We start from the raw sequence: 16,323 nt of genomic DNA on the forward strand, positions 1-16,323 counted from the left end.
TACCCCATCAGGACCCAAAATAGAAGCATTTTATATTTTATTCCAATGTTTATAAAACAAAGTAAATGTAAACAAAACCAGTATAGCCTCAAAATATGGTTTAAGCTATACATTTGATAGCATTGGTGGTCAGTACTTGCGTCCATAGCTCTGTCTATGAATTTCAGAGTGGTTACATTTCTCCAACCCCATCCCTCAGCTTTTTAACCAAACGGTGGTGGGGAGAACGCTTTGTTGTTCTTTCAACTGCTGATTGACACTTTAAGGCAGAATGCGTGCGGATGGTGAGGCCTGGTATGTAGAGCCTTGGAAATGAATCTGTCCATTCTTCTTGACTCCCTAATAAAACACGGCTGTATCCTGATGCTAGGTGTTACAGGAAGTATAGGAGATGATCCAGACCAGGGTCCTGTTCACTAGGCATGAAACGGAAAAAAACGGTCCGAAACTATCTGAACTTGCCCAATAAGAAATGCTTGTTTTTAACTTTTTGCAATGTTTTGCTTCATGTTGTGCCTTGATAAATACAACCTATGTCATGTCTGATGAGTGTTGGGAGTGGGGTTGTTCAGTGGTTTACAGGCTGTTTGACGGGATGGGAAGGCAGAGGGATATGGCAGTGGACATGGTCTTTGGGGCCAGGCCAGCTCTTACTTGGGATCCCCGCCATCTGCACACTGTCCATGACCTCTTTTCCCGGCTACGCGTTAGGTCACCAATGAGGTCACACGAGAGTGAAGGGTGATAAACGCATAAATACAGAGTGGCTGCTGCGGTTGCGGGTGCGTTTGGGTCTCATCACAGCTGAAGGGCTGCCTATTCATCTGCACATAAGAGGACAAAGTGTACAGCGCTCAGGAAATTGCGGCTCCGCAATTGACATGCAGTAAAGCAGCAGTGTGGAGGGAGAGATGGAGGGAGGAAGGGAGAGGGGAGAACAGCCCTACTGAGACGGTTCTGTGGCTCCCTGGGTCCTTTGAACAGAACAGTTCAATGGGGTTTCTTTCAAACAACGCTGAATAGCCTCCCTGATTCCCCAGCATGCTTTTGTGTGCCTGGCTGAAGGGTTAGGTGTTTTTTTATTTATTTAGAAGGTGCGCACAAATGGCTGCTTCTATCAGAGTTCAAATCAACAAAAAGCTTTTGAACATCCCCGACTCTCAAACACGCAGCTCGGAAGAGCTCAAATCAACACGAGGTCTCATTTCAATAGTACTTCTATTTTTCGGGATGTTTTTCCACTTTGGCATCACTTTTCTGAGGAGAAATTGCATTGCTGATGAATTGATCATGTCAGTGGCGTTAGACTTCTTCATATTATTACCATAGTTACCATAGTTTGGTGTTTTAGTTCCTTGTTGTGTATCATTGTAACAGTATGTTGACCACTGAGCTGTGCATGGAAGTTGCTCTTATGCTTGTTGTAATGTAAAATACATGTATAGTTCAGCACATTTCGAAATGATCATTCTGTATATTATTATCCAAGAACAACCATGTTCTACACGGCTGGACCACCTTCCATCCTTTCAGCTGTCAAATGATGCTTAATTTTATACTGCAACACTACGTCGCCCTCTTGTGAATGTTTGTTGCACCTGCAGTCTTTCGTGTGCAGAATCCTCATGCACTCACTTGCCTGGCTGTTGATTCTCTGTTGTTTGGTTTTATTTAACCCTGGGATGAAGTATTGCATTTTAATGAACTTAATTCAACATCACTTGTTGACTTATCTCTAGTGTGTACCAGAGAAAGGCTTTCTTAAAACTTTATATGATTACATTACTTCAGTTCCCGAGTGGAGCAGCGGTCTAAGGCACTTCATCTCAGTGCTAGAGGCGTCACTACAGACACCCTGGTTCCATTCCAGGCTGTAGCCCAGGATTGGGAGTCCCATAAGGAGGAAAGTAATTGGCCCAGGTTTGGCCGGTTGTAGGCCGGCATTGTAAATAAGAATTTGTTCTAGTTAAATAAAATAATCAGTGATTGTTTTCCCATTCAGATTTAAGATACTGTCATACCCTTTATTTCCCCAAGATCCAACAATTCAGACATTATGTTTGTGCATCAATTGACATCAAGGTAATGTATTTTCCACTGTTTCCTAAAGTCACACCTGGATGTACAGTGACAGGAAACGACGATGATGTTCCATAGAAGGTAGGTGTTTGGCACATCCTAGAAAAAGAACAGAAAGAACCTGCACACTGCACGTTCCTAATGACCGACATATCGATCCATAGGGCTCTTCGTTAGGTCAAACTAATGATATTCCATAGAAACGGAGTGAGTGAATCTCTGCCTTTTTGTCTTTCTCATCGCAGGTGATCATCTACCAAGGTGGCCAAGTGTTCAGTCTAGCCAACCACTTGAATGGCCGGGTGGGTTTCGTGGCCACCATGCCCAGCACAAGTGCCTCTATCTTCATCAACAACACCCAGCTGTCAGACACGGGGACCTACCAGTGCCTGGTCAACAACCTCCCCGACAGAGGGGGGCGCAACATCGGGGTCATCGGCCTCACCGTGCTGGGTAACTCACTGCTGCATTAGAATTACAATTAAGGAGTTGCATACTATGCATATATAGCCTGGCCACTATAACTTGACTATTGACCAGGCTACAGAGCCTACTGTGATACAAATGGAAGCATTAAAACTAGGAAGTGTAAACGCATTGCATATTGTAAGAATTCTGTTGTATGACATGAGCTTTTTATTTTGACTAATGAGTCTCCTAAGCTGGTTTTAAAGATGACTCTTACAGCATGTTGGCACACCACAGTTCTGTATGTGTGTGCTATAAAAACAAGACCTGCTTTGGATAAGATTATCTATTACATTTCTCAAATGTAACGTAAAATGTAAGACCCGATGCCTCTTCGGTAGGCTAGGATCTGTCTGTGCTGATCGATAAGGTACTAACCATACCCCTCTCTCTCCCTCCGGTCTCTCCAGTGCCTCCCTCGGTGCCTGCATGTCGTGTCCAGGGCACGCTGGACGTGGGCGCTGACATCATGCTGATGTGCAGCAGCGAGGAGGGGATCCCCACGCCCACCTACGCCTGGGAGAAGCTGGAGTCGCTGCCCAAGCTGCCCCACACCGCCATGCAAGGTATTAAACCCCTGGCCGTGGGCGTGCCCTTTTGCCCCACCTTCGCTGGTAAATCAACAGGTATCTTTGGTAACGTCACCGTGGCCCAGCCCATCCGCCCCCAACTCTGCCCCTCAGGGTGCCACCACCCACCCTGGTCCAGTTTAGGGCCTGCATTCACAAAGCGTCTCAGAGCAGGAGCTGGTCACGAGTTACTGTCATTTTATTCATTATGATCTACAAGGCAAACTGATCCTAGATCAGCACTCCTACTCTGAGAAGTTTTTTATTTAATGCGGACCCAGTTTTGTGTGTGTGTGTGTGTGTGTGTGTGTGTGTGTGAGCCGTGCAGTGCAGTGGCCTCTCCTCTCTCTCTCTCTCTCCAGCTGTGTCATCACAGCACAGTGTGATTACTACCGTACTACACTACTGCTCAGTTCAACACAAGGCTACCCTCGACAAGGACCAATCGGCTTAGGTTTCCTTCATTACTCCTCCTCCTGTCGGTCTTTGTTGTTTTACACAGTAGATATCAACTGTACCAACACTGCCACCATGATATCTGTCTGCAAAACAGCCCATGTTGCAGAGAAAAGGGTACTGGTGAAATCTAGGCCAGTAATCTGGATTTAGTGTTTATGTGATTTGTTCCATGCTCTTGTGGTAGCCTTTAGTGTAAGGCAGTAGTGTAATATAACGTAATACTCCATAAAGTATCAGACGTGTGAACAATGGCGCTGTAGCTGGGTTTATATCAGCAAGGTACTACATAATGTACAAAATATACACCAGCTGTTTTACGGTAAGTGATTTGGCGCCCTCTATTGGGTTTTTGCCAGTAGTCCCAGTTACAGTACCATATCCTAAAGCAAGTTGAATAATACTGTTACTTGAAGTAACATATCTGCATAATGCTGAATAAGCTATGCTCAACAATTATTTTAACTGCCTAAATTATTTGAAATTATTTTGGTTATTTCAATTATACAAGTAATGTATGAATGTTTTGGAACACTTTACAAGCAAATATTTACGTTAATCATTAGTCCTAAAGGAATTTCATGCATATTTAATCCCAATGCATTTTAATTAGATGTTTTTGTGTCTTGTCTATTTGTTCTGGGGTTGTGGATGGTGTTCCCCAGTGATGTTTTAACCCCAGACTGGCATGGTTTGTGTTTAAACCCCAGACCAGATGCAAGGGACCGTAACACTGAGGAACATCAGTACCAGTACCTCTGGTCTGTACCAGTGTACAGCATCCAACGCCATCGCCAAGAGCACCTGTCTACTCAACCTGCAGGTTGTGGCACGTAAGTACCCAACATAATGATGACATAGGCACAGCTTTGTGCAGTATCATTCTGAATTAAATAAAATAAACACTCTTGGAACGTATCAATGTTAAATCCTTTGAATACACATGTTATTGTTAAAAAGGGTTTCACTCTGGAAATACTCTAGATATGTTTTATTTTAAGAGGTAGATCAGCTTTAATATTGCAGATAGATTGTGGCGTCTATCAATGCAATTGTCTGCATCATTTCCAATAACCAATATACATTTTTTTGTAAATAGATATAGTATTTTAAATATATATTTTCCTTCTTTATTATTTTCCTCTAACCCTACCATCCCTCCCCTAATGGGAATAAACTAATGGACGACAATAAATTGGCTTCTACTTCCAGTTTATACAGTGGGGCAAAAAAGTATTTAGTCAGCCACCAATTGTGCAAGTTCTCCCACTTAAAAAGATGAGAGAGGACTGTAATTGTAACTGTAATGTTTCATCATAGGTACACTTCAACTATGACAGACAAAATGAGAAAAAAAATCCAGAAAAATCACATTGTAGGATTTTTTATGAATTTATTTGCAAATTATGGTGGAAAATAAGTATTTGGTCACCTACAAACAATCAAGATTTCTGGCTCTCACAGACCTGTAACTTCTTCTTTAAGAGGCTCCTCTGGCCTCCACTCGTTACCTGTATTAATGGCACCTGTTTGAACTTGTTATCAGTATAAAAGACACCTGTCCACAACCTCAAACAGTCACACTCCAAACTCCACTATGGCCAAGACCAAAGAGCTGTCAAAGGACACCAGAAACAAAATTGTAGACCTGCACCAGGCTGGGAAGAATGCATCTGCAATAGGTAAGCAGCTTGGTTTGAAGAAACTGTGGGAGCAATTATTAGGAAATGGAAGATATACAAGACCACTGATAATCTCCCTCGATCTGGGGCTCCACGCAAGATCTCACAACATGGGGTCAAAATGATCACAAGAACGGTGAGCAAAAATCCCAGAACCACACGGGGGGACCTAGTGAATGACCTGCAGAGAGCTGGGACCAAAGTAACAAAGCCTACCATCAGTTACACACTACACCGCCAGGGACTCAAATCCTGCAGTGCCAGACCTGTCCCCCTGCTTAAGCCAGTACATGTCCAGGCCGGTCTGAAGTTTACTAGAGAGCATTTGGATGATCCAGAAGAAGATTGGGAGAATGTCATATGGTCAGATGAAACCAAAATATAACTTTTTGGTAAAACCTCAACTCGCCGTGTTTGGAGGACAAAGAATGCTGAGTTGCATCCAAAGAATACCATACCTACTGTGAAGCATGGGGGTGGAAACATCATGCTTTGGGGCTGTTTTTCTGCAAAGGGACCAGGACGACTGATCCATGTAAAGGAAAGAATGAATGGGGTCATGTATCGTGAGATTTTGAGTGAAAACCTCCTTCCATCAGCAAGGGCATTGAAGATGAAACGTGGCTGGGTCTTTTAGCATGACAATGATCCCAAACACACCGCCCGGGCAACGAAGGAGTGGCTTCGTAAGAAGCATTTCAAGGTCCTGGAGTGGCCTAGCCAGTCTCCAGATCTCAACCCCATAGAAAATCTTTGGAGGGAGTTCAAAGTCTGTGTTGCCAGCAACAGTCCCAAAACATCACTGCTCTAGAGGACATCTGTATGGAGGAATGGGCCAAAATACCAGCAACAGTGTGTGAGAACCTTGTGAAGACTTACAGAAAACGTTTGACCTCTGTCATTGCCAACAAAGGGTATATAACAAAGTATTGAGATAAACTTTTGTTATTGACCAAATACTTATTTTCCACCATAATTTGCAAATATATTCATTAAAAATCCTACAATGTGATTTTCTGGAATTTTTTTCTAATTTTGTCTGTCATAGTTGAAGTGTACCTATGATGGAAATTACAGGCCTCTCTCATTTTTTTAAGTGGGAGAACTTGCACAATTGGTGGCTGACTAAATACTTTTTTGCCCCACTGTACATACTACATCAATTTCTCAGACGGTATATTTTATATTAGTTATGTGTGTTTTTAGTCCCAGCCTTCAGCTACTCTAGGAAAACGTTGTTCCCACGCTCCCCCTCTCCCAATTCCACCCCTGTCAGTGGGTAGTAACACTGTCACCTGAGTTACTGCTACTGCACTCGCCTGACCCTGCCTTAGAGTAGACAGTCACTGATACCACTGACAACTTCAGTGAGTGGCTCGTTTGGGGTTTGTGATTGTTTAAAGGAGTAAATGGCATGTCGCTAGTTGTCACTGGCTGTGGTGAGTGCTCTGACAGAGGCTCGGGGGGCTGTCTGTTTGTCAAGGAGGCGACCCACTGTTAGATCAGGAGAGTGATCCTATAAAAGCTTTATCGCCACTCAGCCATCTGTTCAGCCTTAAACAATGAAAGCATCATTCTCTCAGCGTATGTTGCAGCATGTATGATTAAACACCTGCCACTGTGCTATTCCCTCTGAGTTGTAGGACAACAGACGGACCAAAACGGCCCTCATAGTGGAAGAAGCTAGCATTAATACACGTCTAAAGTGGTGGTTTTTAAAACTCAATAGTTTCGTAGGTTTTATGGCACAGATATTATGGTCAAATTCAAACATCCTAATAGACATACAGCCACATTAAATCACACTTCAGGCCACTTGAATATTTCCCCCAATTCACTATCGTAGCATAATAGAACCATTTGCATCCATGGATATATTCAATGTACTGTATTATCAAGTACCTATGAGGATGCAGACGAAAAGCGACCTGATCAAATAGACAGTGGCCACTGTGTGTATTTAACTCATTATGAAAAATGCAGACAGTACAAACACAGCTTTTCCTCCCCCTCTATCTCTCTTTAGTGTTTACCTGGGGGGGTGGGGGGGGGGGGGGGGGGGGGGGGGGTACATCATTACTTCCTGGAGAACCACAGGGCATGTGGTTGGCATTTAACCAAAGCTCCTCAATGTTTTATTCATGTCATAATACAGGCCTACTAGAGTGGCTTCATTCCACGGATGAATAGGTGTTTGTGCTGTGGTTCAGGAGCTAGCAGTATTGAAAGTAGCTGTTGTAGAGGCATGACCGGTCGTTCGTGATCTGGGTCCCGTTCATCAGTGCACACCACAGCAAAACGTTTTGTATTGGAGAACAAAGTCTTTCATATTGGAGAGGTTCATCCCCGTTTCAGTCCATCTTCTTCTGTGTTGTACTTAATGAACATGACTTAGTCTCTCTCTCTCTCTTTCTCCCCTGGCCCTTCAGCCCAGCCTCAGAGTGTGGGTCTCATAGCTGGCACCATCGCCACGGGCGTGCTGGCTGTCATCATCTGCTCCCTCCTGGTGCTGGTGACACTCTTCTACTGGAAGAACAAGAACAAATACGAGGAGGAGGAGATCCCCAACGAGATCAGGTGGGTCTTTCATTGGATTCCTGCTTTCTGCCGTTTGCCACACATCTTTGTCAACACACTAGTCTAAACATTAGAACCTGAACTCACCACAACTGTTCTGGTGCCGTGCATTTGATAGGCTACACAGAGTATGTAGTAGATAAGTCTTGAAAACGGAGATATACTGTATCCTTGAAATGGTACGATTACCCCTTTGTAGTCAGTTTTATCCATGTGTTCAAGGCGTTCAAACTTCGAACTCACCAACTTGCTCTTCATCACACCCCAATTTTTCATTTCAAACACTGTGTGAATTCCCTGTCGCTTGTTTAAATGGCCTGCTATTCTTCCCCTAAATGAGTTCATAAATCAATTTGAAGATAAATCATTGTTGAAATGTTTCAGCTCTGAGCTAGTGGGATAACATCCGCCTCATTTGGGTGTTGATAATGTCCCTGCATTGAAATGTGGTCTGTGTGTGGTACCGCTTCATGTATACCTCTGACATTTAACGTTAAAGTTCTATAACTCTATTGATCAGGACCAAGCCGTGGAAGTGAATGTTACACACTCTTAGAGAGATACCAGTTTGAAGAATGGACCTCCTAAACCGTTTTTTGTTTGTTGTTGTTTGTCATTCCAGTTTTAACCGCTTTTCTTTATTTTGTCATTTAGGCAATCCCAATCAGCACTATTCCGGCTAGATGATACCATGCATTTATAATACAAGTGAACATTAGTTGTGGTTGTTGATCAAACACAACAGGCCACTGTGGCTCATCTGAAGCCTGAAGTAAATCTGGTCTCTCTGGCTCATGTTGGTTTTCCAAAAGGTGCCCCCTATAGCTGTTTAACTATTCATTTCTAAGCCCTAAATAAGACAAGGCACGCATATTGCATGCCAATTGAATACACTGTCTCACTTACATCCCCTTGTTACATCTCCTACGCTATCAGGCCCACTACATTTCATCTGCGAAGGGCGAGCGTTCCAAACGCTGTTAGTGGAGATCAAACACAAAATCTTCTTGAAAATGTTTCCCCATGAAACATTCACAGTAAGGAACACTGACTGCTCAGACTGGTGTTACGAATAGATCGATTTTCCTATTTAAAAACATCGTTTTTTAAAACCGATCCCAATGTTTGAGTCCATTTTGAGTCCATTTTCATTTGCGGTTCAGTCAAACATGAAGAAGAAGAAGTGCCAGTGGAATTTAAGCAGCGGATTACATCATAGGGCATTGACGAAACAGTCTGAATTGGAAGAGAAACCTAATTGAGTATTAAGATGATATTTGGATGTTCCAACACACTTGGTAACGTAAAAGCACCAAATGCGTACGTCACATATTATGATGTTGATAGAAATACGTTAAAAGAGTGACGTATTACTTAAGAGATTGGGTGGGAAATGAAAACCTGTTAACACTCAATTTTAACCTCCTGTAATTTCTGTAGTCCCTATAGTGACCTCCTCTTGCCCTTTGTGCTTTACAGAGAGGACGACCTGCCCCCTAAGAGGTCGTCGTCAGTGAAAGCGTTTCACGCCGACGCCTCATCCTCGGAGAATGACACCCTGACGTCCACCAACACCTACAACAGCCGCTATTGGCACAACCCCAAGCCCAACTACGACACCAACTCCTACACCCGCTACAATGGCGACACACGCCAGACGTTCCCTACGGGGCAAGCGGGTCACACAGGTCAAACGGGGGCACATGCAGCTCACACAGGACACGGGACACTGGCTCCGCCGGGCTCCGCCCCCCTGGCATGTCAGGCCTACTCCAATGGTAGCCACACCCTCCCCCCGCCCAAGACTCTGGTGGTCACCACCAACACCGCCCCCTCCCCGCCCACCATGGTGCGCAGCAATGGCTCGGTCAGCCTGAAGCCCGTGACGGTGGCATCGCGTGGCGGGTACACGCACTCGTACGCCGTAAGCCAGGCCACGCTGGAGCGCATGGGCGCCGTGCCCGTCTTGGTGCCAGCCCAGAGCAGAGCAGGCTCTCTGGTCTAAAGTAAACTCTTACTGGGTTGAACCAGCCTGCCTCCCCACTTCGTCTCTGTTTCTCCCTTTTTTTACTCATTAAACGGGATTTTACATTACCGACTTCATCTAATACCAACGTCTCCAAGTACAGGATCCCGTTTGAAAGCAGCACCAGGTGTTCTATTCCCATTGGTTGGTTTTGTATCTCTTCTTGGGTATGGTTTTATTTCACTGGTTCCTTGCATTAAATGGCTGTAACCAGTGGGATTATCGTACAAAAGTCACACATAATCATCTGACGTTTCAGGTGACTGTGACTGTGCGTTTTGGACTCATCACGACAGTGAGCATTAACCGTTTAATCTCTGTGTTTTAACCACACCTAGACACCCCCGAGCCCTGCAAGTCCCATAAAGAAGCATCCGAATGAGCATGTACTGTATATTCCATTGAAAAGAAACAACCGGATTCTTGCTATTATTTCATATCACTCAGCTATTGCGGTGATTATAATCGTTTTGTATCTTTTTTTTTTTAAATGACAGAGATGTTCTTTGATTCACTGTAGTGGTCTTACATGAACAGAACCATAGTGGTGGAAATGGCCTTAGAAGAGCAGAGAGTTACGGGGATTTCTGGTGAAGTACCAAATGGCAAAGACAACAGAATGGCACAACACAGTAGGCAGATCCTGTGACTGGACAGGGGGTTTCTGATTCTGTCCATTAGCTCCGACTTCAACATGTTCATATGTTTTGTTTTGCAAGGTAACACACTTTCATCGAAAAACTCCTCTGAAGTCATGCCATTACAAACAGTGTACACACATACAGTGCCTTGCGAAAGTATTCGGCCCCATTGAACTTTGCGACCTTTTGCCACATTTCAGGCTTCAAACATGAAGATATGAAACTGTATTTTTTCGTGATGAATCAACAACAAGTGGGACACATTCATGAAGTGGAATGACATTTATTGGATATTTCAAACTTTTTTAACAAATCAAAAACTGAAAAATTGGGCGTGCAAAATTATTCAGCCCCTTTACTTTCAGGGCAGCAAACTCTCTCCAGAAGTTCAGTGAGGATCTATGAATGATCCAATGTTGACCTAAATGACTAATGATGATAAATACAATCCACCTATGTGTAATCAAGTCTCCGTATCAATGTACCTGGACTGTGATAGTCTCAGAGGTCCGTTAAAAGCGCAGAGAGCATCATGAAGAACAAGGAACACACCAGGCAGGTCCGAGATACTGTTGTGAAGAAGTTTAAAGCCGGATTTTGATACAAAAAGACTTCCCAAGCTTTAAACATCCCAAGGAGCACTGTGCAAGCGATAATATTGAAATGGAAGGAGTATCAGATCACTGCAAATCTACCAAGACCTGGCCGTCCATCTAAACTTTCAGCTCATACAAGGAGAAGACTGATCAGAGATGCAGCCAAGAGGCCCATGATCACTCTGGATGAACTGCAGAGATCTACAGCTGAGGTGGGAGACTCTGTCCATAGGACAACAATCAGTCGTATATTGCACAAATCTGGCCTTTATTGAAGAGTGGCAAGAAGAAAGCCATTTCTTAAAGATATCCATAAAAAGTGTTGTTTAAAGTTTGCCACAAGCCACCTGGGAGACACACCAAACATGTGGAAGAAGGTGCTCTGGTCAGATGAAACCAAAATTGAACTTTTTGGCAACAATGCAAAACGTTATGTTTGGCGTAAAAGCAACACAGCTGAACACACCATCCCCACTGTCAAATATGGTGGTGGCAGCATCATGGTTTGGGCCTGCTTTTCTTCAGCAGGGACAGGGAAGATGGTTAAAATTGATGGGAAGATGGATGGAGCCAAATACAGGACCATTCTGGAAGAAAACCTGATGGAGTCTGCAAAAGACCTGAGACTGGGACGGAGATTTGTCTTCCAACAAGACAATGATCCAAAACATAAAGCAAAATCTACAATGGAATGGTTCAAAAATAAACATATCCAGGTGTTAAAATGGCCAAGTCAAAGTCCAGACCTGAATCCAATCGAGAATCTGTGGAAAGAACTGAAAACTGCTGTTCACAAATGCTCTCCATCCAACATCACTGAGCTCAAGCTGTTTTGCAAGGAGGAATGGGAAAAAATGTCAGTCTCTCAATGTGCAAAACTGATAGAGACATACCCCAAGCGACTTACAGCTGTAATCGCAGCAAAAGGTGGCGCTACAAAGTATTAACTTAAGGGGGCTGAAAGATTTTGCACGCCCAATTTTTCAGTTTTTGATTTGTTAAAAAAGTTTGAAATATCCAATAAATGTTGTTCCACTTCATAAATGTGTCCCACTTGTTGTTGATTCATCACAAACAAATACAGTTTTATATCTTTATGATTGAAGCCTGAAATGTGGCAAAAGGTCGCAAAGTTCAAGGGGGCCGAATACTTTCGCAAGGCACTGTATATTTCTATGTCTTCATTATGGAACGGTCTTACCTATGCACCCCCCGTTACCTCTACAGCGTTACAAATGGGAGAGATGGAGCCTCTCCAGCACAAACCTGTAAGGGTTCAGAATTTTTATTTGATTAGGTCCAGTATTGGTAACTATGGTCTTACCTCAAGATCCCATTATGCTAAAACACCTTTCCCTGAAAGTTGAATCTGCAGTTTGAAACGTACTGACCGTGTTTATGGAAGTACGTGCTATTGTCAACCTGCTATTGATTTGTTTTAACGAAATCCAAATCTCACATCAGCGCTGTTGGACAAGAAAACATGGGGGATATCTTATTTCATACATCCTTTAAGAAAATGTATATTTAAAGGGGATTTCCCTTGAGAATGCTAACAATCACTGTTTTGTACCTACTGGAATTATTGTAACTACTGGTAGGCTAGGTTGTGAATTTAAGAATAATACTTTTTTTTTTTTTTATCTCCAATGGATGCATATTTTACAACTCATGCGGCTTAATTTAAGAGGTCTATTCATTTCTGTTAACAGACACTAAACTGGGTTTTGTAGAATGTTGTATTGCGTTTGTAAAGAAGGGATGTCATTTTTTATTTTTATTTTTTACAACTAGGTGTCCTCTGTGGGTGAAGCTGCATGTTTGGGCAGTGCAATTCATACAAAAATGACAAAGTATCACCGAAACCTGTATACTAAAATGACTGTCTGCATCTGTTGATTGTAATAATGATTTAATGCATACTCTACCAATTGTTTTCCAGGGCACTTAGATTTTGTTCACAGCTACAAATTCCAGCATTAAAATAAGTTAACTTAAGTATCCCCAATGATAGTTGAAAATGCAATGAATACCACCTGTTAATGAAAAATCTAGGTTCGTTCCAGCAGTGTTGTAATGTGTTGCTATTGGAGGTAAGAACGCTTCGAGGACCATCTTTTTTTTATACCTGAAACTAACTGCCGATTTAGGTTTTTATAATCATTTGATCTGTCGTGCTCTTTGCATTTAAAGTCTTATTAATATTGAACTTAATCTCTCGCTCGAAAGACAAATTGTTTTGATATTGTGTGATATTACATTTAAAAAATTGTACTATTCATTTTAACCAACAAAAAAAACCCCACTTACTCCTGAGGGAAAAAAAACGTCTCTTGTATTTGGGGTCAGTAATCTTTCTCATTCAGTCTCTACATTTACTGCACCCAATGATAGCTGTGGTCTCTACAGTATGAATTTGGCCATTCAATGTGCTCAAGTTAAGTGTTATTGAAGTTCATTGAAATATGCTCCAGTAAGAAGCCATTAAACGTATTCAATTAAACCTCTTCAAGTAAAGCAATATGGATGGTGAGCAGAACTTTCTGTCCTGAAGCAATAAAGACCAACCAGGTGAAGCACATTAGGAGGACTGTTGATGTACAAGATAGACCTTTATCAAACTGTTCCTTTTCTGTCACTCACTCAGCTCATTGGCTTATGTGTTGTCTCATTCCCTCCATCAGGGAACCAAGATTATATTCATAACTTAATCATGCGGCCATGAGACTAAAACACTGTTCAGTATTATCAGGTAATACGCACAACTTTGGAGAGTATTCTTTGAGTTTGTTTGGTGTTCAGAGACTTGTTTCAACGTCAGAGTGCATCCATATGATTTATGTATGTACTCTTTCATGTACAGTGCCTTCAGAAAGTATGCATACTCCTCGACTTGTTACACGTGGTGTGTTTCAGCCTGAATTTATTGAAAATGAAATACAGAAATATCTATTTACATAAGTATTCACAGCCCTGAGTCAATACATGTTAGAATCACCTTTGGCAGTGATTACAGCTGCCAGTCTTCAAGAGCATTGCACACCTGGATTGTTCAATATTTGCCCATTATTCTATTGAACATTCTTCCAGCTCTGTCAAGTTGGTTATTGATCATTGCTACACAGCCATTTTCAAGTTTTGTCATAGATTTTCAAGCAGATTTAAGTCAGAACTGTAACTTGACCACTCAGGAACATTCACTGTCTTCTTGGTAAGCAACTCCAGTGTAGATTTCTGGCCTTGTGTTTTAAGTTATTGTCCTGCTGAAAGGTGAATTCTTCTCCCAGTGTCTGGTGGAAAGCAGACTGAACCAGGTTTTCCTTTAGAATTTTGCCTGTGCTCGGCTCCATTCCATTTATTTTTTATCCTGAGAAACTCCCCAGCCCTTAATGATTACAAGCATACCCATAACATGATGCAGCCACCACTGTGCTTGAAAATAATGTGTTGTATTGGATTTGCCCCAAACATAACACTTTGTATTCAGTATAAAAAGTGAATTGCTTTGCCACTTTGCAGTATTACTTTAGTGCTTTGTTGCAAACAGGATGCATGTTTGGAATATTTGTATTCTGTACAGGCTTCCTTCTTTTCACTCTGCCAATTAGGTTAGTATTGTGGAGTAACTACAATGTTGTTGATCCATCCTCAGTTTTCTCCTATCACAGCCATTAAACTCTGTAACTGGTTTAAAGTCACCATTGGTCTCATTGGGAAAGCCCTGAGTGGTTTCCTTCCTCTCTGGCAACTGAGTTGGGAAGGACACATGTGTCTTTGCAGTGACTGGGGTGTAATTGATACACCATCCAAAGTGTAATTAATAACTTCACCATGCTCAAAGGGATATTCAAGGTCAGCTTCTTTTTTTTAAATGCCCATCTACCAATAGGTGCCCTTCTTTGCGAGGCAATTGGAAAACCTCACCTGGTATTTGTGCTTGAATCTTTTGAAATTGACTGCTCGCCTGAGGAACCTTACAGATAATTGTATGTGTGGGGTACAGAGATGAGGTAGTCGTTCAAAAATAATGTTAAACACTATTATTGCACACAGAGGGAGTCCATGCAACTTATTATGTGACTTGTTGAGCACATTTTTACTCCTGAACTTATTTAGGCTTGCCATAACAAAGGGGTTGAATACTTATTGACTCAAGACATTTCAGCTTTTCAGTTATAAACAATTTTTTCAAATGTTGAAAAACATAATTCCACTTTGTGGGGTATTGTGTGTAGGCCAATACCCAAAAAATACATTTTAAATTCAGGCTGTAACACAACAAAATGTGGAAAAAGTCAAGGGGTGTAAATACTTTCTGAAGGCACTATGTATGTACTCTGCTGATATAACCCCGGGGTTGTTCACTAGCTTGTTGTGTCTGGTCACAGACAAGCACTCAACTGATCTTTAACAATATTATTAAAGAGCCACAGGTTCAGGTCAGATGAGGTGAGCGCATCTGTTTCCTCTGGTAGACATCTCTTGGGGCGAATCCTAACTTCTACTTACATGTTTACTTAGTCATGCATTGATGTCAATGTGAGACAGAGTGAAAATTCAACTTAAAAGTTAGGATTTGTCCCATAATGACCCTGGCCCGAAACGCAACTGCTTAAACTAGAAATAGAGAGGAGGGATAACCACAAAACCCAGACAAGTGATGGTGCATTGTCTACTGTGGCCATAAGTTAATCAGGTTGTGCTTATATAGATATTATATTGCCAATAGTAAACATTGTAAATATGTAAAATATGTATTGTACTTAACAGTTTGATTGATATGAAATATGACATTAACACTGGAAGTTGTAGTGAATAAATACTGTTAATACATTCTAACTGTAGTTGTGCTCATTGACTTAGTCATTTTAAGACTTAGTTTTTTTATGAGTACAGATGATCTTATTGGTAATAAACATTAGGAACTCCTTCCTAATATTAAGTTGCAACCCCCCTGAATTCACCTGGTCAGTCTGTCATGGAAAGAGATGTTCCTAATGTTTTGTACACTCAGTGTATATCATTCTGTACAGCTGACCAGCTGGCAAGTGTCACTGACATTTTCAACCTATCCCTGACCTGGTCTGTAATACCAACTTGTGTCAAGCAGACCACCATTGTCATTGTGTCCAAGAACACCAAGGTAACCTGCCTTAATGACTATCGCCCCCCGTAGCACTCACATCTATAGTCATGAAATGCTTTGAAAGGCTGGACATGGCTCACAAT

At 42.1% G+C, this 16,323-nt stretch overlaps 1 protein-coding gene across 2 annotated transcripts in view; it reads left to right on the forward strand.

The window, feature by feature from the left end:
* Positions 1–15,932, forward strand: part of LOC110507544 (immunoglobulin superfamily member 11) — a 102,575-nt gene extending 86,643 nt beyond the window's left edge. For both annotated transcript variants that reach the window (XM_021587591.3, XM_021587592.3), the window contains 5 exons: positions 2,325–2,532; positions 2,958–3,113; positions 4,283–4,405; positions 7,684–7,831; positions 9,311–15,932. In XM_021587591.3, the coding sequence (XP_021443266.2) occupies positions 2,325–2,532; positions 2,958–3,113; positions 4,283–4,405; positions 7,684–7,831; positions 9,311–9,836 (1,161 nt within the window). In that variant the 3' untranslated portion in view covers positions 9,837–15,932. The remainder of the gene's footprint in view (positions 1–2,324; positions 2,533–2,957; positions 3,114–4,282; positions 4,406–7,683; positions 7,832–9,310) is intronic.
* The last annotated feature ends 391 nt before the right edge of the window (positions 15,933–16,323 follow it).

The sequence above is a fragment of the Oncorhynchus mykiss genome, chromosome 27, assembly GCF_057628025.1.
Source record: "Oncorhynchus mykiss isolate SJ-2025 chromosome 27, ASM5762802v1, whole genome shotgun sequence".
In the NCBI taxonomy this organism is placed as follows: Eukaryota; Metazoa; Chordata; class Actinopteri; order Salmoniformes; family Salmonidae; genus Oncorhynchus; species Oncorhynchus mykiss.